Below are 27,355 nucleotides of genomic sequence, written 5' to 3'. Positions count from 1 at the left end.
CCATTTGACCACCAAATTAGACCGATATTCCACAGATGTCAATTTTTTTTTTATGTGTCGGCTCCATCGTTCGCCAAAACGATGATTTTGCCAACGTCAAGGTTGAGATTGACACGGTATAAAGTATGTTATAATATCAATATTGAAACACTGTTCAGTGTGTAACCTAAAATATAAGTGTATCAAACATTTATTAACTAAAATAAGCGACTTACCTTCAGTCGTGTCAGCTGTGACAGTGACAAAAAGCGCCAACAGCGCAAGGCACCATGTTCCTCGCATCTGAAAACAGACATTTTTTATTGATGACAAAACTTGTTTAAGTGAAAGAAAGATAAAAATGGCTTTATTGACAATTGTTTTAATACATTAAATAATTAAATGGCTTTAATACATTACAAAACTCTATTGTGTAGTGTTTTTTGACGTGACAACGTCTTAAATTAGGTTGCGGCTGGGAGTCACTTATGAAAAAGTGTAACGCCCGGTAACGTTACGATGAGTCACCGAACGAGAGAGAGGCCCGCCGAATGCCTTGCGTCTCTCTCCCACTCAACTATGATCGGTCTGCCGCGCGCGTAAAAAGACGTTGTCACGTAAAATCTTCGCCCGTAAAACCGACTTTACAGGCAACCATTTTTTTCCGCATAATCATTTTTCATCCGACCATCTAGTCCTGGATCTGCTTCGTTTTCTGTTCTCATAATTGGGCATTCACGTGGTAGATATATGAGAGCCCATCCCAATTCCCATCTTTCGAAAGGCATACGGCAAACGTGAGCCGCCCATTCCATTTTAGCCTAGGCTGAAATGGAATGCTTTTACCCAGCAGTGGGACATGTTGTAGCTATTAGAAATAAATAAATTTCCAATTTGTTATTTGGTGACCGAGACTTTAATGACACTACTAATTGATTGGTTTATGTAATAAATATTTAAGTCTTGCTCCTTTTTATGTAAATAACAGTTTAGATAAAAACTATGAAAATAGTAAAGCCTTGCGGATATGTGATATATATTCTGTGGTTCTTGATATAGGTATACTGTAATGATGCACCTTCAGTCTCCTTCATTACATTTAAAAAACTCTTTACTACAACACTACAAACTCTTTAATTTAGAACGAAGAACAGAAAACCCAACAAGATTTCATTTGATGTTTGACGCAGTCAGCCCCCAGAGCTGATTAAGATTACCTTTATGTAACAAAAAAGTATTAAATGTAATTTGACAATAATATATTTTAATTAATAGCGATCCCAATCGCTACAGTACCTATCCATCCAAAAAGACAAAACAAATGGCTTCAGATAATAGATCCAATGGAAGTAATTTAAAAGAAGACAAATAATTTCTACTAAGGCACTGTCATCTTAATCATCGGATCCAGCGAAAAGATTGAAAGGATTATACTAATCTGTTCTTTAATCAATTTTGCGAATTTCCAAGATTAAAGTGATCCTGAATAATTAGAATTGTCCGCATGATAAGCCAATAATCCTAAAAATTAATTCAACTAACAGATGGGAATTCTTTCTCGGATCTGCAACTAGGGTTGGGACAAGACTGGATACGTCTGGAGACTTTTTTAAAGTTTGGTTTGGTTAAAGTATAATTTTAAGTATTATTTTAGGGATTACTCATTAATATGATGCATAATGAAAAAATAGCGAAGGAAATTGAACTAAGAAAAAGTTAGTAATAAAAACAAAATCTGCGCTTAAACCAACGCTAGTATACACATTCACATTACTATGAATTGTTGATTATTTATAACACTAAGAGTTATGCCTATATTCAAAAAGAATTTATTAATATTATTAAATTAATTTAATGTTTAACTACTCGTATATGGATTTATTGGCCGTGATCCGGGGATTCGATCCTGTGGGAAATTCGGGATAAAAAGTACCCTATGTGTTATTCCAGGTTCTACCCGTGTACCGTGTGTAGAATAATGTTTGATGACCTCGGTGGCGCAGTGGCAAAGTGCTTGCCTCTGAACTGAGAGGTCCCCGGTTCGATCCCCGGTCGGGTCATGATGGAAAATGATCTTTTTCTGATTGGCCCGGGTCATGGATGTTTATCTATACGTGTATTTATTATAAAATATAGTATCGTTGAGTTTGTATCCCATAACTCAAGTCTCGAACTTATTTTGGGGCTAGCTCAATCTGTGTGATTTGTCCTAATATATTTATTTATTTATTAGTATTGTGATAAAGATTAATACTTGATATAAAGTGATTTATTATTATTATGCCCGAGGCTTAGACTGGAGCCTTTTAACATCACTATTTGCAGCGAATCCACATTTATTTCAAAGGAGACACGCTGCAAAATGTAAAGCTGGAATCACAATGGTTGAATTTCTAATTGTCGTAATATTTTAAAGGGAAAAGTTTTCGTGTTTCAATCGTTCTGACAGCGAGTGTTCTCGAGTGGAATGGCGAAAGAGATGGACATCCTTTGTTCAACTTTTACGATTGTTTGATTGATACACCACCTTAATATGTTATTTTTTGAAGTGGTTTAATAAACGTACCTAGTGTCTATGTTTAGTTGTACGCTTGGAGCGAATCAATCTAGTTAACCTTAGCCACAAAATAATATTTTTATATGTACAGTAATGGCACCTCATATTAACCGCTCTAAGGCCATACCTAATCATTATACATACTTATCTAGAAGATCTATTTACTTCGTCGGAACCGTTTCTTTGCGTGTTGACGTTTTCCAACGATTACAGCGTACAACGCAGTGATGAAGTGCAACTTTATTATTTACATCTCAGCATCGAATCGACTCGCAGTGAGACGCAGCTAACCAATCACAGTGTGCCATTGTGTCGCAACGTCAACCACACCGCAATGCGAATGGTTCGTTGCGTTTCAAAATCAAAATCAAATCATTTATTCAGAAATTAGGCCTTCACAGGCACTTTTTCACGTCATATTCTAAATTAAATGATGTTTACCAAAGCTACAAACTACTAGCATTTCGGAACGACCACTGCTGAGTACTCAACTCATTCAAACAGTGTTGGTCCCTATTATGCCAGATGGGCTTACCATTTCGTTTCACTTCGAATAGATTCGATAGTGAGAAGTGAAATGTAAACCCGCACTTCGCTCTCCGGACTAGTGTTGTGGCACAGCTTTGTCACTTTTTATGGTGAAATCCCCAAGTCGCAACCCTTGACAGACTACGCAAATTAGAATCTTCAATTGTTTCATTTTACGATACGTTCCAATCTAAGCTTTTATTGGTCATTAAAAACCAAAGGGGACTTTGGGATTTCTTTTAAATGCGAATGGGGTTTTAAAAGTTGATAGAGATTTTTTTTAACTCCGAAAATACCATTGGTTGTTTTTATAGCCCAACAGAGAAAATATTTTTATTATTTATTCACCCTTAACATGCTAGAAGTGCCAATTCGATCGTGGACGCTTTCGATCACAGGTGATGCACTTTTTGTAAAAATATTTTTTTACGTTCTGTGTTCGCTTTTTTGTTTTGTATTATTTTCTTCGTAAACAGCCAAACAACACAATTGATAATTATAAAGTAACAGTATTACTTCTCAAAAAAAATTATTGACGAAATAACTTAATAGTTTTACTTCCTAAGAAATTAATATCCTCCAGAATCCTGCAATTTAGGAATCTTCAAGACAAGAATGTATGTTGTAGCTCTTTATGTATGAAATTTATTACTTTTTCTTGATTACCTATTGGTCTTCTTCTTTTTGTTTTAAATACACACCATTAAATTAGAGCAAAAACACTTAACTAAACCCCATAATACCTAATACATTTACAATACGAAGTGTAACATCAGAAACAGATAACAAAATAAATTTATTTCTATCACAGCATATAAATTATTCAACAGCAGGATACGGGTGAAATATGGTGGCTACGATTACGTAGAATAAATAGATTTTGGACTTATTTCTTTGGGGGAAATATTTTTTATCGGGATGTGTCGCGGTTAGAATGATGGATCCCCGCGATTGCCAGGTATGCTTGTTTATGGTTGTGGGTTTGCACTGAATCTATTTGGTTTGAATTTGGTATAATCATTGATTTATTTTCGTGGGCCGGGTCGTGAGGTTCCCTCTATTATGGTTGAGCTACGCGATGGCTGTCCCATGCGTCAACTCGTGAACGGGTGCTGCCAGAGGGAACTGGTCATCTCGTTTCTCATATATTTTCATGTAAGTTAATTGTGTTTCACATCTATCTATATATTATAATCAGCACTCGGATCACAATCATAACCTGTTTTGATATACCTTTTGACTATGTACATTATGTACCTTTATATATTATTAAAAAAAAAAAACATTGTAAGAAACAATAATGGTAAGCCAAAGTGAGTTTCTTTCGGCATTTCTTCTCAGCAGTGGTCGTTCCGAAATGCCAGTAGTTTGTAGCTTGTGTGAAATAACTATAAATATAAAAATTGACGAGAAAAAGTGCCTGTGAATTTCTAATTTCTGAATAAATGATTTGAATTTTGCATTCAAAGGTACCCTATGTCCTTCTACACACATCAAACTACATATTTGCGATTTTAAGAAGATTGGTTGTGTAGATAGATCATGAAGAGGTAACAAAACAAATAAACTTAATTTCGCATTTATAACATTAGGACAATCTGTGTCCACTACTTACTATATTTTTGTTTCAATACACATAACGATAAGATCTTCATAAAGTTACCTTTGGTGCTAGGGTTGCCAGCCCGTTTGCGGTCGCCGTTAGTTACTGGGGTGCATGCGATACCTGAAACAAATATTATAAAGAATATTTTAATTTTTGTACATACGGGCATTACATAAAAAAGTGACACGACAAATTATATTACATCTTGGGACTTTTCGACTTTATTTACGATCAAATTTATGAAAAAACAAATTGTGAATGACTTAGAATGTAAAACACTCTCGATATGAATTATTTTTCGTTATACCTTGGGACTATTTAATTGTGAGGAAGTTCAAAGGCATCATATTACTGCTGTGCAAATGTTTTAATATTTTTTTCAGTTTTTAATCAACTCTGATAATAATTTTTAGTACATTTATCTTAAGAATTATAGTTCTCCGGTTATCTCTTAATTTAGAATAAGGTAAAGGCACCTAATTCCGAGGTGTTTTCGTCCAAAGTTAAATGATCGTCGCAATTTAAGTATTTAATGTACCTTTTTGTAGAATTGGCCACTTTTATCAGCAGTGACATTTATCTTAGTTTTAAAATATACTTAAAGTTTGACAATAAACAAATTGTATAAATGTAAAATTATTTAAAAACGTAAATGAGTCCGAGGACCCTTATTCCGATTTAAAAATCTTAATTCCGACTCATATTGATCCTAAATCCGAGTGTACAAAATATAAGGGAATGGAGGTGGGGGTGGTGATACATGATGTTCAAAAATCAAGTGTATTTATTGTCTTTGGATTTTAAATCAGTCTTATTCTCTTTGTTACATGATACACGGCATCGCAATATGTACTTTATTTACAAATGTATATTGTTTGTTTTATTTAGTTATAAATTTACTTTCTAGTAATAAACAATATGAAAATTAAAATATCAAAAACTAAAAACAGATACTGAAAACAACGCAAAACATAAGTATTTAAACTTAAAAAATATATTTTGGACGGGATACTTATAATTTCGTATAAGTACAATCAAAAATATTATGACCTAAAAATGATGATGGTATATGATGGTATGAATAAAAATAATTGAAGCATAACAACTTTAACAATCATATCAAAAATATTAACTATTTCTTATAAATTATGAGATCAAAACAACAGCAATCAAAAGCAAGCAAAAATGTAGGAAACATAACAGTTGCTATGATTTAGAAATAGGTAATAGGAACATAATCAAAAATGGCTAATCATATAATCCCCTAAAGACCAGTCAACAATATTTGTTTCTTCAGATTTGGAGAGTATCGTTTTTCTGCCGGCAACGTCACCGCAATATGTTTTATCACGTTTATCTCTCAATGTAGTTTCTGGAATATTATATTGTCGAGAAACTTTATAAACGCACTGCCATTATTAATTGCCATGATAGCATATTGAAGGTCTTCTTTTGTGTATTTTTTTTTTGGGTTCATTATTCTACAACAAAACAGTAAATTGTAAGTGATTGTAATTGTGCGTAAGTAAGTCTGAGTATATCGGATAATCAAACTTAGGTATTTTAAATGTTTCAAAGCTATTATACTTAATAACTGAAACTATATAATAAGTGCTTTACAAACTGCATGAGAAAATGAACACCCTGTATTTTGCTGTATCAATACCACAGAATTAGGTATTCATATAACCTTTTTCCGTCTTAAATACATCGGAATTGCGTTTTCTAACTCTCAAACAAGTTTTTTATTCCGAGTGATAAAAAATAACATATTTGTCAATATACTGTAAGTAAATTAAACCTAAATTGCTATATCTTTCGAAACATATAGAAAACATAGCCAGGTTTAATCAGAACATATCAATAACTAAATTTTTTCGACTTTATTTTTCCATACAATAAATCAATAAAGTACATGAACAGATATTGTTTGACCTAATATAACTAATAAATGCGACTCTAAAATATACCTCGGAATTACATTTTTACGTGTATTGGTTATTCAAGAGATCAGTACTAAAACACTAAATTCCTAATCATAATAATTCATTAAATTTTTGTAAAAAAATTAACCTGTATGAAATTGCATTTCCGTGGTATACATCGGCATTTAGGAACCAATTCAAATATTTGGAACCTAATGCCGCGATATTTTAAAATATTATTTTCTCCTCAACTTCAGAAGAAAATACTCCAATGTTAAGGGTATTCGATAAAAAACATAACCCTTTACATGTTTCAAATTAAACAAATACTCATTAGTATAAAACTCACGTAAAAAACACTATTTAAAAAATCGTATAACTCACGTGAATTAGGTCCGAAATGTAGGAGCGAGCTTCGGAGTTAGCTGCTAGCGTCTAACTGACCGTTTATTTTGAATTGTACACACACTAAAACAATCCTTTGCTCATATAAACATGATTAAATAAATTATTTACCATATAACATATTTTGCCAACAAAAATAACTTGTAAATTACTTAAAAACACTGCTTTTCTAAATACATCGGAATATGGTGCCAGTTTTGGAACCCCTCGTAATTGGGTGCCTTTACCTTACATATTAAAAAAAAAATAGTTTTGCCCAGCAGTGGGACAAAATAGGTTAAAAATATGTTTAACGTGAGTTATTCGGCCGGTCGTGAAGTTATAAAATAAAATCTTAAAAATTGAGAGGTTTATTTATTACTCTGATCTCAGGACTTAAAACGTAACTAGGAATGAAATCAAATTTCAGAAATTAGACTTTCACAGGCACTCTTGATGATAGATAGAGCTAGAGATTTAAAAAAGTCAAGCGTACATATTCCTTCATTCTATGTAGGTACATTAGATATTTTTTCCAACGTCTCGCTCGTTGGAGACTTAAAAAAAGTTCTTACGCAATATCGCAATAACACACACACGCTTCCGCTCTGCTCCTTCAATAAAAAAAGTCAAAAGTTTGCGGTCGGCTCAACGGGCAACTTTTACCATTGAAGTGCGAACAAATCTGCTAGAAGTGATATCTCGTGTCAATCCCATTTCCAACCAATCAATACCTTATCTTCGACGTTCAACTTTAGAACTGGGTTATTGTCGATGGAATATTTGTCATTTTAATCTGTTTCCTGCCATCTATTACAATAGATAGATCTTGTTACACGACACGACTAAAGCCAAGAAAAGCCGAGAATATGAATATAAGAGTAGTAATAGGGGCGTTTTCTACTCACTCACACAAACGTTTATCCTCGTTACGAATTGATAATTAAGGATAAAATTATATTTTGGTAAGATGATGAACTACAGTGGGCGCAAAAACCTAACTGACTGATTAATGTGTAGGTTCCTTGAGGAGTACAGAGAATTAAGAGAGGAATTCCGGAAATCTCACGGGAACAGGAAAAAGTGTCATATTAATGCGTATGTATCTTTGCTTCTCTCTGTAATCCGAACGTTTTTCCGGTTCCTTATATACTCGTAACTCTGTTTATTTAATACCTATTCATGTTTAATTAAATTGTTATTACCATTTGTACCATATTGATGCGAATAAACGATTCTATTCTATTTACTCAAATAATTTCACTTTAAATTTCGCGTATGAATACTTAGAAGTATGTTGAAGAACACAGAATACTCTTTACCATAATAATAAAATATAAAAAATACTTGATATTTCTAGCAGTTTTCAATGCCGTCTCTATGTAAATTTAACTCTCTGGTTCCGAGGGTATCCGTAACTTTGCAAGGGGGTATCCAGAGGGGATGAACCGTCAAATATTACCCAGGGAGCTGTCAACTGCAGAAACTTATGGGGGTGGGCAGCATGTGTTTAAATAAATAAAAAACTGTTTTTCAACTTTAGTATAGTTGAAGACTTGGTTTATTGTATAGCCATCGATTTATGATCACCCACGGGGTTTAACTTTGACAACCTCGGTGGCGCAGTTTGTCACTGAACCGAGAGGTCCCGGGTTCGATCCCCGGTCGGGTCATGATGGAAAATAATCTTTTTCTGATTGGCCCGGGTATTGGATGTTTATCTATATACGTATTTGTTATAAAATATAGTATCCCATAACACAAGTCTCGAACTTACTTTGGAGCTAGCTCAATCTGTGTGATTTGTCCTAATATATTTATATTTATTTATTTATATTAATTTTAAACGTGAAAGTATTTTTATTTTGTGCACATCAAATTAGATGGAATGTACAAGCAATGCCAGCTCCAGGAGCGGGGATATTAAATGGCTAATGATAATGACGGCCGAAAAAAGTCTTAGGTTTTAAATACGCAAAATGAGGAGAGTTGGATCTTAAGTAAACGTATAGTCTTCATAATTTATTCTAATTAGATGATATATTTTATTAAGATGTTAACATATCAGACGCTACCTACATACCTACATGCCAAATTTTAAATTGATCGGTCTGGTAGAATTCACGTGATGCGCGTTCAGAAAGAATAATTCAATAATATCCATCAGATTCAGCATTTTTTTCCTTCATGGCATTTATGTTCATTGCAATGTCAACGTCATTTATTAAGAAATTACACATTCGCAGGCACTCCGTCCGGTAAATTTTTATGTTATATACTATTTATCGAAAAGTTACAAACTACAGGCATTCCTTATCTGACGATATAAATTTTATTTCAGATACTTAACGCACCAGTAATCATTATTATTTGATATTTTTCTTATTTTTGAGTGTGTTGATTGCCAACACAGGTGTCAGATTTTGATCATGTTGCCTAAAGCCAACTTTTTATTCTTTTACTAGATGTTGCCAATGTCTTCGTTCCCGTAGGAATTTTGAGATAAAATATAGCCTATAGATTCTTGGATAATATACCTTGACGTACATTCGATTAATCTATAATTATAAAGAGAGAAGCGTTTGTGAGTTTGTATGTTCGAGGGGGTTAATCTCCGAAACTACTGAACCGATTTCAAAAATTCTTTCACCAATACCAGGACGTACATAGTGATGTATATGATACTATATTGATAATATTCGTTTCGGATGAGACGAGAAGATGATTCTGCGCAACGAGGCGTTTCGACTAATAATGAAAGTGACAACAAGCAAGAATGACAGAAAAAGCCAGTACGGTTTAGGATGAGCGAACAAACCGTATGAGATGTCATCACGGATGAATATGGAACCACCCTGTACTATGTTACACTTTACGAACCTTTATTACATGGTAATAGAGACGAATTTGCGATGAATTTCGCTAGGTTGACAGTCGACTGTACTAACTGCTAAGTATTATATGAGAGGCCCTTAGTTAGGGATGATCCTATGATATTTATTAGAAACATTAAAGGAATAGAGGGTAGAGAAAGAGAGGTATTATAGTACGTCTACTTAATCTGGCAATATATAAGTCGTTAAATTAATTACTATAAGTATAGTTTAGTATATCTATACTAAACTATACTTATAGTAATTAATTTACCGCTTCGATCTCGAAGCGGTGACGGTGTTATGGTTAAGACGCCCGTGGATCGAAAGGTGGGACCGTTCGATTCCTACACGTGCCACATAAGTTTGTACACAAGTATAGTAGTTAGTACACGCAGAAGCTCAAGATAATTTTAGTCACCTATCAAGTGACTGAACATTGTGTGAGTATATTAACCGCCACTATCACCAGGCCAAGCGGTAACCACTGCGCCATAATTGAGCTCCTTTGGGATCCTATTTTGCATGGGCAACTGTAATACAGTTACTGCCCTATATTTTTGGTGTTGTCTTTTTAACTCATTTATGGTTTTCTGCGTTTTCTGAACTTTATAGTTCAGAAAACGCAGAAAACCATAGAGATTATATCTCTACTGAAGCAGTCTGTACTACGAATCCGCTTCTATGGCTATATAAATGAGATTTTGTGCGGGAGTTAATGTGTGAGGAGGGCAAAAAAAAAACTGTTTATCTGTGATTAGGTTATATTATCTGTGCGAAGGTTTATCTATAATCCTAAAATCATCGACGTCACACATAATTAAACCCCATTCAGATTCTCAAAACTAAAACTTTCACTCCCTTTTAATCTTCCACGTAGCCAACCCTCGTAATAAACGTGGATTTAATTAAATCCCACATTTAACGAAGAAGCCCACCCTCTATATAACATGTGGGGTTGGGGTGGGGGTGGTCAAGTGTCTGAAATTTAATCTTGGAAAAATCCAATCGGTACGTCTTGACCCTGCTCTTGATCCTTCACTGCATGTATGTGCGGTTAATGGCGGTGGCACAATGAGACTTTTTGACTGTTCGCCATATTTCGATAATGGAGATATCTTTACTTTAGTATTTTATCTGATTGTTTTTTATTTTTCTATGTGTAGAATGATATTACAGAGAGACAAGGCCGCGGTGAAGTTTGTTGCGCCGCTTCTTCTTCACCTGCGCTTTGGAAGTCGGCAGTAGACTTAGATTAAGTAATTTTTTGACGTCAATAAGTGATGGATATAAATAAATAAATAAATATATTAGGACGAATTACACAGATTGAGTTAGCCCCAAAGTAAGTTCGAGACTTGTGTTATGGGATACTAACTCAACGATACTATATTTTATAACAAATACATAAACAACCAAGACCCGGGCCAATCAGAAAAAGATCATTTTCCATCATGACCCGGCTGGGGATCGAACCCGGGACCTCTCGGTTCAGTGGCAAGAACTTTGCCACTGCGCCACCGAGGTCGTCAAATGATCCTAAATTGAATAAAGAATTTTGAATTTGAATTTGAACAATATTTTGTAGTATCCTTTCCTTACAAATAAATAAAACAAAGTGCTCTGCCGCGTCTGTCTGTCTGACTGCTGGCGATAAATTTCAAAATCACTGCACGGATTTTCTGCACTAACAGATAGTGTGATTCCTGAGGAAGGTTTCGATGTATGATTTGTTATGTCTTTACTCGAGCGAAGCAGGGGCTGGCCGCTAGTTTTTTAAATAAAATGTTCAATGAAAGTAATATACGCTGTTTGTAGTTCCGTTTATTTAGTTATATCAATAGATGGCGATTTAATTAGTTTTTAATCTGATAAATAAAATGATTCTTTTCAGTTCCCGTAAAATATATTTTTTAATATATAATTTTTAATTATCTCTCCGTGTTAAGAAGCGGTGGTGGTGTAAAGGTTAAGACGCCGCCTGTGGATCGAAAAGTCCCAGGTTCGAATCCTACTAGTGTCACATGAATTTACGTATACCAATCTGACTCATGTAGTTTTCATAGACCACCACATGCTTCCGGTGAAGGAAAACATCGTGAGGAAACCTGCACACTAGGTGATTATTATTAATTTGTGTGTGAAATGGAGAAGGTAATGGCAAACCACTCCATTAATAATGCCAAGAAAGTTGTTGTGCGTGTATCATTCCACGTAATGACCACGACCCTCCGCCATGAGCAATACGACTATGAAGAAGTTAAGAATATCTCACACGTACCTTTTCATACTCGAAAGCTTCGGGTCGTGTTATCGAATAAATTAAGAATAATCTCGATAAAAAAACCATATTATAAATAGGTCTATCTTATCAAGTGATGGCTAACACTGGAGTTAGAATCTATTTAAGTCACCTAAAGGCATCTGATTGTCTACCAGTGTGTGCAGACATACCGCAAACTCACTGCGAAATATTAATAATGATTTGATATATTAATAATAATTGATTTGCCCAGCAGTGGGACACATAATATAGGCTATAAAAAAATATATTTATGTACTCATAAAACTTAAATTATATAAACACTAAATGTTGCCCGGGGCTTCGCTCCCGTGGGAATTTTGAGATTAAATATAGCTTATAGCAATCTTGGATAATGTACCTTTAATGGTGAAAGAATTTTTGAAATCGGTTCGGTAGTTTCGCAGATTACCCGCCTCAAACTTACAAACTCACAAAGTCACAAACTCACAGACGCTTACCACTTTATAATTATTAGTATAGATCAACTACATTAGCCCCCAATTAAAATAGGAAATGGTATTGCAAAAGAAGAATATGATTTAACATTAACTAAGTACTTGACAAAAATTTGTATTGTAACGAAATTTTTTTAAATTTTTTATAAACATGCTCACTGTATCTCTGCCTTAAAGACTGCTGGCCATGTAATAGAAATAAATCGGCTAGCCCTTCCGGCCCCGGGGAGTCGCGGGTCAAATTGTTACACATTTGCGTGGTCCGAGTCGCCCCGAATTCAATGTTGAAAGGGTTAAAATTGCCCCACGGCCGTAAGCTTTTTTATTGCCAAGTAATCTCGCAATTTTAATGGTTTGTATTGACAATTACTTTTTATTTTCATTACCCCGGATTTCGGGACGTAGATAATGTATTTTTGCGGTTATATATATATATATGTATCCAGAACGATTTTCGGCGACTTGGTATCTGGCTACTGAGACGAACGTTCGTGAGCTCTCAGGTGACTGACATAGCCAATTTTAGCAGTGAAAGTGCGTCCACATTCACTGCAAGTCAGCACTCCTCCCACATAATTATATTGGATGACCGCGGGTTGTCACGGATTTTTGTGGTTAACAGATGAACTGTCGCCCCAACTAATGTTACTACCTAGTACATGCGGCTTTGCCCCCGTTCCGCTCAATTTCCCACGGGAAAAGTTCCTGTTTAGCCCAGCAGTGTGACATTTTCCTCCTTATGCTTAAGCTTACATGTAATAAAACAAAGTCCACTGTCGCGTATCTGCTTGCCGCCGGCAATATGTTTCGTCTCTTCCTGTCAACGGCAAATTTTAAAAAGTGCGAAAGTGACAAATATATTTTTAGCTCTATGCTTTAACTTTTAGAAATGTGACACAACTTTTAGGCGTGACTGTATGATTGTCTAGTGAGAAGAAATGTACGTGTGTATTCAGCAGAGGGAGATCATTTTGACGACCTCGGTGGCGCAGTGGTAAAGTGCTTGCCTCTGAACCGAGAGGTCCCGGGTTCGATCCCCGGTCGGGTCATGATGGAAATTGATCTTTTTGGGTCTTGGATGTTTATCTATATATGTATTTGTTATAAAATATAGTACCATTGAGTTAGCATCCCATAACACAAGTCTGGAACTTACTTTGGGGCTAGCTCAGTCTGTGTATATTTATTTATTTATTTTATTTAGTGCATCGATTTCAAAAAGAATGAGCGCGCTGAGTTTGAAACCGTTCCAGAACAAGTTTGTGCTAAACAAAAAGCAACTACCGGACAAGTTTCGGCGGTGAAACTTGTGAGTGTTAGCAGTAAGTAGACAGTTCAGGAGTGGTACTGGGATTTGAAATCCATACTTCCTACTAATATTATAAATGCGAAAGTGTGTTTGTAAGTGTGTATGTTCGTTACTCTTTCACGCAAAATCTACTGTTACTGTTATGAAATTTGGTACACGGGTAGAATATAACCTGGAATGACGCATAGGGTATCCCGATTTTGTCCCGAAATTCCCACGGGAGCGAAGCCCCGGGTCGCAGCTAAATGCGAAAGTCTGTCACGATTTCACGGATTAAATGCTTCATCGATATCGATGAAATTTCTTATACGATATTCACGAGATTCGAGAGTTGGCTGAGTGACGTTACAGGATAAGTATCTGTCCTTGCACAGCTTAAAATAACTTATAAAGTCTACATAAAATCTGATTACAGAACATGTTTTTTATGTTATTCAGTAAATTAATATATTTTAGTTATTGCCCGCGTCTTCGCCCGCGTGCATTTTCTACGGGAACAGTTATTTTTCCGAGATGAAAGGTACCCTATGTTCTTCTCCGTACTTCAATCTACATGTATGCAAAATTTCAAGAAGATTGGTTCAGTATAGATAGAACGTGAAGAGGTAACAAACTTACTTTAGCATTTATAATATTAGTTAGGATGTTAGGATTAGGATTAGAAAGAAAGCAATCATTTATTCGGCAAACACATAAAATGCAAACATACAAAAGAGTAACGAATATAGATCGAATACAATATGTAAGCCGAAATGGCGGCCAGCTCAGCATGGTGCCATGGTATCGAGCCAAGGCGCTGATTTTCAGCTGGAACCAAGTACTAAAGTAGGTAAGGTGGCAAAATAAACAAGTTAATATGTACGGAAACAGAAACAAACAACAGCAAACAATAGGATTAAACATATACTGACTTAGGATAAAATGAAAAAAAAGGAATAAAGATAAATTACATGGAAGCTATGGAAAATATATATATATAAAGTATAAATATGAAACTAGAAATAATTCAATGTATTGCCCTCAATTTGCCGCAATAAAGTAAACTCTTTGATGCGTTTACGGAATATTGTAACAGATGAGGATTTATTAGGATAAGTAATGAGTGCGTTAGACAAAGACTTAGGTATATATTATATTAAGTGGCATTGGACCTCAATTTACATAGTTAGTGGATACTCGACCCAAAAAAAAATGTTTGTAGTGGATGATGAAGTCTTCTTTGTCAACAACACAACAGATTTGATGAGAATATTTGTTAGTAATTAGTATAGATCCTATGCATTATTTTGTAGCGCAAATCGCAGTATAAAACCATAGAAAAGAGATTTTTTTATTCTTTTACACAAAAAAAGCTGTCTTAATCGAAAGTCTTTCACGCTAGATTTGCGCGCCAGCGGGAATAAAATTCCATTTTACACGACACGACACATGCACCGGTATTGCCATCTCATCTCACTACGATTTACAGAAAAATCCCCAGAGGAAACGTTACATAAAGTTTATATTTTTGTTATTATATTTTCACCATTCTAAATGTATTATTTATAATGAAATTTATAATGAAATAAGTACATACTAAATTGTAGCAAAATAGTTTCTTGGAATCAAATCAATCAATAATTTATTTCGAAACTAGACCCTCACGCTTTTTCGCGTCATATTCAAATTAAATATTCTTTATCAAAGCCATACTACTAACCACTTAACCACTTGACTATATTTTTAATTCGTGATTCGATTTCGTTTTGTCGTGTTCTGACGACCTCGGTGGCGGTAAAGTGCTTGCCACTGAACCGAGAGGTACCTGGTTCGATCCCCGGTCGGGTCGAGGTCGATAAGTGGTAAGTACTTCTTGAATTAATAAAATCATTTTTCAAAATATTTAGAAGTAAAAATTCTTCATTAAATTATTTATAAAAAAAGCTATGTCTTTTTAATCTTATTTTAATTAACCATTTTAATTTCGACCAGAACATATTTTCTACTGAACATATCTATGTTTTTCATGGCAACACTGTTCCCGGAAATCTCGTTAGAGCCATCCCTAGGGCAGCGGTTAGGCACTATTTGCATCGGGGCACGATACAGTAATGCACTTGTGGTTTTTTTTTTCTTTATTTGCCCGACACAGATTACAACGGAATTTTTCACGTGAAGCAATTTTGCCTTATACGTTTGTCTCCTGCGAAAGTCATACATTTTAGATAAAAAATATTGCTAGGTAGGTATATGCTATACCTAGTCAATTAATTATGGAATTAATAAAATTAGTTGCATGATAATATGAATGTTGATTTTTATCTCAAAAGTAAAGTTTTATGACATAGTTTAAAAGATGTAAAAAATTGTATGTATGTGTATACTAAATAAATGTGCTTTATCAATTAAATAGATACATAATTTTACTTATTATCACATAAAACGAGAATACCTACATTTTGTTTAAAGTTTCAGTTATCAGTTGCCGGAATTTGTTAAACTTTTCGCCGTAATAAATATTTCTTATTATGGATTCTGCTACATACAAACGGACACATGGGCCCGCGTGAAGGGTCTGCTTAGTATCGGGCCTGCTCGTAACGAGGCAAATCCCGTCATTACACACAGATCCATTTCAAAATGTTCACATTGAGCGAGGATTACTTTATTATTAAAAAATTAAATGAAATGAATTAAATGAAAATTATTTAATATATTTTCCTTGAACTGTTGCACAGCATGGACTGATTACATTCATAATTTATTGACCGAGCGAGCGAAGCGAGCGAGCTCTAACATTCTACTTGGGGCAAAAATAATTATTTTTGTATGTACGTACATACATACATATAAATATGAAGTTATCGTTACAAACGAACAAATAAATGTTTGTTTGTAACGAGATTTTTCGAACCGTATGTCGGATTTTGATGAAATTTAAAAGATATGTAAGTATCTGTGAATAGAATTTTTAAATTCGTATGGCAATATAATTAGTTCAGTCGTTTTTGAAATATTAACAATTTTGTAAAAACTCATCAAAATTTATTGTGTTCGTGAGGTCTAAGTTCGTGGTTTATTCTAGTTTTGACGTACGACAATAGTCCTAAACTGGATGGCCCAGGTCAGAGGTGATTGGCGTAGACGGAAGGAGGCCTACACCCATTGGATCACGGAGGATAACGGCAATCAATTGTCATAACAACTAATATTATTAATGCCAAATTATGTCTGTTTATTTTATATCTTCACACGCTTTATTTACTCAACAAAACTCCTTGAATTCTCTCATGAATGGACAAGGACATAGGCTACTTTTCATTATGTAAAAATGTATATTTCCTGCAAGAAATTTCCCTGCAAAAACTTAGTTATTCTATAAATAGTAACAAGTTTGTACGCTCGATCAATTTACTCGCTCGTCCGCTCGGTTTTCAAACTCGCCAAGTGTGTTACAATATTAGTAACAGCCTGATAAATAGCTCCTCTTTTGTAGCGACATTCTCGGGAATAAATTATATTAATGAGAGCAAATGTGATTAAATTCACCGCTAAGGGGCGTCGTTGGTGTGGCTTGTGAACGTTATAGTATAGTAAACTAGCTATTGTCCGCTGCTTCTTCCGCATGTGTCATTCTGCGAAAGCGGAACACAAACTTTCACCCCCCCATTATAGTCGTTTGGGGATTGATTTTTTTTTTAAATCTACCCTATGTTTGAACCTGAGCCATTAACTATAAGTATACCAAATTTCATCAAAATCGGTCCAGCGTGAAAGCGGAAAAGACAGATAGACAGACTTTCTCATTTATAATATTAGTATGGAATTATGGATGTGAAAATTTATACGGAGAATTAATAGTTCCTTTTGCGTACGATAAAGGTGCTGTTCATTTTCATTAAAATTTTGACCTACATAGGTCTACATAATATATTGGCATAAGTTTTTAACGAATATATACAATAACCACACTGGTGAGCGTCGAAACGAACCCTGACACTTGAAAATGTCCAAAAACCAATGAGCGCAATAGGGTAGAAAAGCAATGGAGAGCTTTGTTTTGGTCTAATATCCGAAGACGTACTTAGATGATTGTTTTACAATCAGTATTTGATTAGTTTCTACCCAAATCTTTTCATAGTCGTAGGTATTCCTCAAGGCTGAGGGTCGTGGTCATTACGTGGAATTAAACACACACGACAACTTTCTTGGCATTAGTATTGGAGTGGTTTGCCATTGCCTTCTCCATTTTACACCTAAGTTACTTCTCCCTTTCACACACAAGTTATTAAATCAACCAGTGTGCAGGTTTCCTCACGATGTTTTCCTTCACCGGGAGCAAGTGGTGGTCGATGAAAACAACTATACATGAGATAGATTGGTATACAAACTCATGTGGCACGAATAGGATTCGAACCTGGGACCTTTCGATCCACAGGCGGTCTTAACCATTACACCACCACCGCTTCTACCCGAATAGACCAACCTAGTCCAAAACCGTATGATGTATGATTGTATTCATCCTAAGCAGAATAAAGAATTTTGAATTTTAACTAAAATTTTACTTCTATGACTCCAGAAATTTCAAATCGCAGGACATTTGTTTAATTGATAATTATAATGTGAGTTGTAACTCCGCCATTTTGTAACCATTTTCGACGAGGGAGAAATATTTAACTTTTAGTTCAACACCTCCCTAGAGAAATATACGGGATTCGTTCTACTGCTATTTATTTGAATATACCACATGATTTAAAATATAGCTGTGCCCGCGGCTTTGCCCGCGTGAATTTCCCTTCTAGACAAAGAATCGAATTAAAATTCAGTCATTTTGTTACATATTATTTTGTCAATATCTCTGGTTCTAACATAGATAAAATAAATATGAATTTTATCTATGGGTTCTAAGCAACGTATTGCGATAAAACCTATACCAGATTTTAAGTTAGACCATCCGCTATAAAACCGTGAAATGGATTTTTGTGGCCGCCATTTTCGATTTAGTCCATTAGGAAATCATCATCATATCGAGTGTGTTATTACTAACACGTGTGTCAGATTTTATTCAAGTCGCCTAAAAGCATCTGACATCACTTTTACGACTACTTACCGCCATCTAGTGGCAGGTAGTCGCATACACTAGTGTGAACTAAACTGTCTACCACGGTGCAGGTTTCCTCACGATGTTTTCCTTCATCGGAAACAAGCAAATATGTCAATAACAAGCATATAAAAGATATTAAATTGATTAAAACGCGATGGCGGAGATAGTGTGCTAAGGGCTAACTAAGGGCCTTCATACTATCACAATTAGAACTTTTGTACACATTTTTGTGACAGTATTTATGTAACACGTAATCTGCGTGACGTAGGTTGTGTCATTATGCCTTTTTCGTTCCACGCACCATAGATCAACAAGAACACATAATGAGCATAATTTACACAAGTAATTTTATATAAAAACATTCGTCCCAAGTGAAGCTGAAACGCAACGGCTGAAAAAATCCTATCTATGCGTATAATTTATGCGGAAAATTTTTATAATTTCACACCGTTCATTCTTTTTAACGGTTATTGCCCAAATTATTATGATTTATCTATTTTTGTTGTTTCCTAAATTCTAATTGCCCACGCCTGTTCGAAATCGAATGCTAAGAACGACATATTTGCTGGGATTTTCATTAAAAATTTCTTATAAAAATTTATCGTCATCATCATATCGAGTGTGGTATTGCTAACACTGGTGTTAGATTTTATTCAAGTCGCCTAAAGGCATCTGACATGACTTTCACAACTACCCACCACCATAGTGGCAGATCGCATACGCATTAGTGAATTAAACTGTCCACCAATGTGCAAGTTTCCTCACGAAGTTTTCCCTCACCGGAAACAAGTGGTGGTCTATGAAAACAACTATACATGAGTCAGATTTGTGTATAAACTCATGTGGCACAAGTAGGATTCGAACCTGGGATCTTTCGATCCACAGGCGGGCGTCTTAACCATTAAACCACAACTGGGCCACTACCGCGTCCTAAAAATAGATGACATTAAAAGTAAAAAGCGTATTTAATTCAGGGCCGGCGACGCGCATGTTTCTTCTGATATTGTAGGCCATAGGATGCGGTAACCACTTACCATCAGGTAGGACACCCCTGTGTTTGCTCAGTGGTAAAAAAATATTCATGATTTGGATGATTTTAGATAAGTAAATATTGAGATTTAAAATACCAGACTTACAGTCACAAAATTTAGACACCCGAAAATTCGCAAGACGTCAAAAATGCGCCACTCCCGGAGTACAACCCGTTTTTTTTCTATAGTTATAGTTATTATGTAACACAATCAGCGAATTCTATTCCATTCTATTACCTATGACGAATGACCCACAAAATGGCTCTGAAATTCAAAGATATCAAACAATACTAATAACAGATAATAATTCACCCACAGAACAATGAGTGCTAAAAACCTTTTAATCCACAAAGGACTGGGAATAAAAGGAAAATCCTCTATTGGCCATAAATTGCGGGTCCTGTGGGAATCCCGCCTGTCCGAGATGTCACAAAGGGCTTCTGAGGTGCAGGTTCTGAGGGTTGAAGAGGGAAGGCTACAAGACTTCTTATTTTCGAACAAAACTATACCTTGAAATAAGCGACTAGCTTTTTCCTCCGCTTCGCCCGCGTGATGACCTCTGCTCAAGGGAAACAACAAGCACTGCACTGCACAAGGGAGACATGATTTCCATACAAAATTTCAACCCCCGTTTTGGGGGTTGATTTTTGAAAAAAAGTAGTCTATGTTTAAATGGTGCCTTAATCTACACAATTTCATCAAAATAGATTCAGTGGTTTATCCGTGGTGAAAGCGGAACAGATAGACAGACTTACGCATTTATAACATAAGTATGGATACTATGATCGCTCTCAAATTGTGTGTAAAGTGTCAGACTGGTCGTTAGGTAAAATTATTTTTTGAGTTTTTTGAGCTTTTCGTGGTTTTGAATATGTAAAATATAGTTTAAAAGTATATGGATGAAATTATAGTAAGACTGTTCTACGCTCATGATACTGAAAAATAAAATATAATAATACTACGCAATAAAAGGAAATTTTACAAACAGATCCTAATATTTGAGTTCTTCAAAAAGATAAATAGATGTAACCTACTTCATTTCCCTGTATTCTCACAAAAAAGAATAAAATCTCCAGGCGTAGCTAATATTCGATAACTTCTTAAATATCATTCCCTGAATGCTGCAAAGGGAAAAGAAAACATCTCGAAAAGCAACAATAAATAAATAAGGTAAAGATCTAATTTGAAAAGACTTTGAGGGTTCTTTATAATCATCCAAACAATAGCTACGGCACGATTTCTAAATAAGCAAAAACAAATGTATACAAAAACGAAGTTTCGCGTTGTGATTTTGCCATAGACAATTCTGATTTACTCCGTTTTTGCCGCGCGTTTTGACGAAGGAAACAAATCGAATACAGCCATAATTTTACAACAGATTAGATTCTGTTTTCAATTTAGTTTGCGATTCCGTTACTGTAAATGATTAAACAATGTATGGACTAGAGAAGAGTGACTTGTTTTGCTCTCTACAATTTTGATGATTTCCGTATACTATTTATCCTAAACTTTTCAATTAGGTACATTTTAATACACCGAGATTTTGAAATATACTTATCTTATGCAAAATTTTGGACAAGAAGGTGATTGTTAGTCAATCAAGGAAAACCTACTGGGCGGATTTCGATGAAATTTGGTCCACGGGTAGAATACATACGGCACATTGTATCCCGAATTTGCCATGGGAGCGAAGCCCCGTGATGAAGCTATTCTGGCTATAATTAAGTACTTAAAAATAACACGGCAATTAATAAAAAGGGAATTAAAGAGTCACATACTGGTCTCAAATCATACATTAGTCTTAACGACAGGAAAAGAAGATTATATACAAAATATATTTTCAATCTGTCACTTACAAAAGAGAGCTTTGAGACCTTAAATAAAAATTCTATGGATGAGACAAACCAAAAAACATGAGAAAATTTAAACAGAGTGAATTTAACCTTTAAATCTGCTAAATAACTGGATTTATCCATAGAGTTATGACACGGGTCAGAACAGTGTCAGACACACACATGGTGTTAGTAAGTTTCGTCATATTAAATCGCATGTAAACATTTGTAATACCTACTAGGCACACTCCGTTTTTTATTACGTGTTCCAACATGTAAACAATATTCACAGTAGGTACTTACTGTTAAATTTTGTTGGAAATATAAAGTAAAAAGTCTACTTGAATTTAAGTATGTTTTTTTTTTTATTCGGAATATTAGAGTTTCATTTGGGCTTAAACTGGTACATAGGCCACATTATTTAGATACACGATTTTTTCTCTGCTATTTGATACAAAGTTTCTAGCGTGTATCTATCTATGTTACGTTAATGAAAATCTTTGGGAGGGAATTAATTTAGGTTCCGTTAATTGTCTTGAGGTTGTAGACAATTTTGTCTACGAATTTAAAAAAAAGTATTAGTAGTTTCCTCTTACGTCGAGGTCTTGGTCAGATCGAATTCTAGGGTTTTGTTGTCAAATATGGGACACTCTTTCAGTACGTGTGAGATTCCTGTGGAGTGGTGTCGTCGCAGGGGCATTTGTCGTTATCAATAATGTTAAATCTGAGGAGGTAGGCTTTGTGGAATCCGTGACCGGTTAAAATTTGTGTTAGAGAGAAGGAAGTTAATTTAAGTATGTTTAGTTGTAGTAATAAAATAATTTTAGGCTACAATGGAACTGGGCGGGTCATGTTTATCGTATACACTCCGAAAGATGAGTTCAAATTATTACCACCTGGATACTGACGGATACAGAAAATGAGACAGGCCTACTTACGACGAGATGAACTTGGGAATTTCGACAGAAGATGGGAGGAAATTAAATACATATGAGACAATATCATATACTTATCACATATACATACATATCAGAGGCAAAATCCCTGGCAAAAGAGCTCCTGGCCGCCCTCGACGACAGTGGTTTGATGACATAAAGGATTGGACCGCACTTAGATACAACCAACTGGAAATAGCGGCCCAAAGCCTGCCAGGGTTTCCGTATGCTGACCTCCAAACTTCAATTCGAAGATGGCCATGATAATGATGATGGGAGGAAAACCCAGAGACAGAGATATACGTGGAAAGAAAGTGGAGAGGCTTTTGCCCAGCAGTGGGACGTGATATGTAACAGTCTGGAGCACAATCTTTGTGGTCACCCATCCCGTAACTGACCATTGGCATGTAGCTTAACCTACATGACGCGCCGGCACAAAGGTACTTCTTTTGTAAACAAGTAATTTCTTCCTTTACAGTTATTACATTGTTATAAATGTTGTGCATATTCGCTAGATTTTTTTTACAGTAAATAATTCGCGCTTCATTTTCCGTGCGGCGAACGAAAGAGTTCATTATTTAACTAAAAGTTAGAATGGAGAATATTACTCTTTCACGGCCGGCGTGTTGAAAACAATGTTTTTAAAACTTTTTTTTTACCCGTATTGTTGGGAAATTGTTGCCGAAATCATGCCCTTTTGTCAAAATTAATTTTATTCTTTCGCCGTCATTATTTGTTCAATGTAGTACTTTTAAACCATTTTGTTTTTAGGTACCAACATTACTAATTTTGTAGATATGGTGGATGGGAGGTAGACGTCTGCCAGACGGACAGAGTCCCCAAAATACAGGCTAGAACTAGGTCAGGCTTACTTTGTGAAATTATTTTTCTGTCCTCGATTTAGTTAGTATGTATGTACTGTATATTTCATAATAAATACTTTTTTATTTATTTAGTATTAAAACACTGCATTTGTGACTGCAAACAATGATTTAAACGAATTACTGTATTTTTTAAACTGTTTTAGTCCGCTATAAACAGTACTGTATTTATTTATTAATACGTATTTCTTGTCTTTGGTCTTTGCAGATCCGTGACGTACCTATAGGTACAGTCAACAGCACATGAATCTACCCAAATTCATTGCAAACTCGCCGCTATTACCGCGACATATAGGTTCATGCAGGCTAACTTGATATACTGTCGACTGTACCATCCATATAATATGTACCATTCATAAGAGGTCGATTAACTAATATTTTTTCTCATTGTAATTTTGTACAATATACTTAATTAAAATTAATTATATTAACACCATTTGCAGATCATGGATACAACATGGTTAGTGCTTGAATAGTTAAAAAAATAAACAATAACATCCCCAAAGAAGGTTGACGTCAGACAGGCGGACGGCAGTACAGTCACAGCCGAACCTTCATAGCCTGTGGCACACCCGGGCCAGCCATTGATTGGATTGGATAACCAGAATGTCTATTATATCCAATCAATTGCTCATACTAGCCATAGTAGACCAGCCGCTCGCTTGGCGTAAATGCATATGTATTTAATAAAAAATATGGAACAATTACACGTTGTATACTTATTATGCAAGGTTAAAACTTTATGTTAAGTATAATTGTAAGGCATTGTAAAGATGACATTGACCGAGTCGTATTTTAAATCACAATAAAAACGGTGTTACACGGCCGTGAAAATTACATGAAATATGTGAAAAATAACTTATTGATTTTAATATTTTTTTATTTTGTGTGATATAAGTACCTATGTTCTTACAGTCAAGGTCAAAAGCCTTTTTATACACAACAATTAATATGTTATACTGTATCATGGCAACGGCTAGTTATGTGCAAAAATGCACGTCTACCAAACCACAAAAAATGAATAAAAAAGTTTTAAGCACTATTGGATTGGACGCGATGAAAAAGACCTGTTAAAAAGCAACTGAGACTTAATGGAAATTTAAAATTCCGATTGAGACAGACAGACACGAACGAATCGGTGTTGGATAGAAAATAGTAGAAATTGTATTTGGAACAAAAGGACTGAGGATCCTTGCTGTGGATTCATGCGAGTTTATAACTTGGCCCGAAAATTGTAATTACATGAAACGAGTGTGTTATAAATAAATAATAAATAAATTACCTACCAACATTTAGCGTTGTGATAGCACAATGTTGTCTATAAATGGTCTTTTTGCCTAGGGTGTAAACTATACTAATGATTTCAGTCCGAGGTAAACCCCATCTCTTGAAGTGGTGTTTCATATTTAAAAGGACATAAAACCACATTTTTAAATATTTATCTTTTCGTTTTCTTATCTTTTTAATTTCTTTTATGTCATTAAAACAAAACTGAAAATAAAAATCTGACACCAGTGTTAGGAACAACACTATTGATTAGAAAAATTAAAAGTCACAATCAACTAACTGTTATTTACATTTGTTGGACAAATTCAGATCAGTTAGTTGATTGTGACTTTATCTTGAATAACTCGTGTCAGAATTTTCCGGGACAACACGTAAACAAGCCGCGACTCCATTCATAAAGGATTCCAACAACGGATCAGAGAGATATCCGGATTCAAAGACAATAAAGTGATTTTCGCATTCAACTTTTTTTTTTACATTTTGGGAAATGTGTACCTCCATGCATGGCTATATACGTATTTTCTTGTCGAAAATGTGTATTTTAAGAACATAATTAGCAATAAGTAGAAAAAATGTAGGTTGTTCTCATAAAATCTCCCTTAATTATATTTTTTTTGTATCTCCTATGTACAGACATAGCTCACTTGCAGTTTTATTACATGTATATATAGACAAAAAATTAAATTACTCAAGCAAGCACTTTCTGTTTCAATATAACTGAGCATTCATAGTAACACCACATTAATACGATAATTAATATAGAATTATAATTCCTGTAGTTGAGGAAATACTTCATTTATACAATCAATTATACAATACGGCGCACATTCAACATAAATTCCTCGATATACGTTGGTATACCTAATCGAGACATAAATTCCTCGATATATACCTAATCGAGCCATGTGGTTATGGTCTAACTGATTATAAAATATTAATTACTAGCTCTTGCCCGCGGCTCTGCCCGCTTGTGGGGCTAGAAAGGAAATTTATGTAGTACTAAATACAAAATTGTTATCTGACGATAAAATCAGAGTAATGTTAGTTAAGACTGCCGCCGAACTCAGACACATGTCGACGCGAATGCGTGAACAATGCGTAGTTGGTATGACTGCTTTTATTTATCACAATGAAAAACCAGCACTGTTTACCGAATCCGTCTAAGCTTGGCAAACTGTTCGACGACAACGTAGAGCGGGCATAACACAATAGTCAATAGTAACCTTTAACCAAGCGAAACGTTGTAATATTTGTGTTATGTAGGTATCAATAATAAATGTTGACCTTTGTGTCACAATTTGCAGTATAGGTACACTAAAATACAAACACTAAAACTAAAACATTGGTAAACATTTGTTCCAACAAGCAAATTACATAATTTGTTTGATTCGATGCTGTTATACGTTTACTCGGAATCAATCTAAGTTAGTTAAATATCCGATATTTAGAGTTCGGGTTGGAAAAAAGTGTGTACAGTCAGATGTATATTTGGACATCAAGTTAGGTAGGTTATTGTGCTGCTGACTGTACAATTATAATGAATGAATCAATCAATAAGGCCTTGCTATAGAACCATTCTGATTTTTATAACATTAGACCGGTTTCAATAAGAAATTCCAATAAGGACAGTAACCTACGTCAATTCTCAGTCCAAATACATTAATTATGTTAATGTTGATTTTAAAATATTTTAAGATTTTTTATTAATTTCTATGTTTGAAACAAGTACCTAACTACAAGTTTAATTTGTTAAACTATAGCTTACTATCATTAACCATGGATTCTATTCCATGGAAATTGCTTTGTAAGACCCATGGGGACCCGATATTTTAAGACATTTATGGGTTACTAGCTGCGCTCCAGGGCTTCGCTCCCGTGGGAATTTCGAGTAAAAAAGTACCCTATGTGTTATTCCAGGTTATATTCTACCCGCGTACCAAATTTCATAACAATTGGTCCAGTAGAATTTGCGTGAAAGAATCACAAACCTACATAGGTACATACATAAACATATCCTCACTAACTTTCGCATTTATATTTTTAGTACGATTATTATTACAAAGCATTCTTAATTAATCAAACTATTACATAAAAATTCCTTCAGGAATAAATAACTCACAAAAAAAAAATCCGATTTAAATAATATTATATCAACAAAACCAATTGAATGAACGTTGTTTATTTATGTCACAGTCATAGACAATTAATGCGATCAGCTGTTAACGATTCAATCCATTCGGTCAAAGGACCTTGGTTGCCCTTATAAGTGCCTCGAAGTACCTTCCTACGACCTTACAAGGTGACGTTCGTATAAATAACGCATTGTTTTAGTTTGTTTGTATGTTTAATTGGTTATCAAGTTCTTGCCTTGGTGCTGACACGACC

The 27,355-nt window shown here is 34.8% G+C and overlaps 1 protein-coding gene across 3 annotated transcripts in view; it reads right to left on the bottom strand.

Annotated features, from left to right (window-relative positions):
• LOC128675506 (uncharacterized protein) overlaps positions 1-27,355 on the bottom strand; it is a 152,885-nt gene that overhangs the window by 58,800 nt on the left and 66,730 nt on the right. For all 3 annotated transcript variants that reach the window (XM_053754958.2, XM_053754957.2, XM_053754959.2), the window contains 2 exons: positions 4,728-4,790; positions 216-282 (listed from right to left, as the gene is read on the bottom strand). In XM_053754958.2, coding sequence (XP_053610933.1) covers positions 216-282 — 67 coding nt within the window. In that variant the 5' untranslated portion in view covers positions 4,728-4,790. The remainder of the gene's footprint in view (positions 1-215; positions 283-4,727; positions 4,791-27,355) is intronic.

Source organism: Plodia interpunctella, chromosome 14 (genome assembly GCF_027563975.2).
Source record: "Plodia interpunctella isolate USDA-ARS_2022_Savannah chromosome 14, ilPloInte3.2, whole genome shotgun sequence".
Classification (NCBI taxonomy): Eukaryota; Metazoa; Arthropoda; class Insecta; order Lepidoptera; family Pyralidae; genus Plodia; species Plodia interpunctella.
Note: the sequence above shows the minus strand (reverse complement) of the source record. Positions and strands in the feature narration are given on the sequence as shown.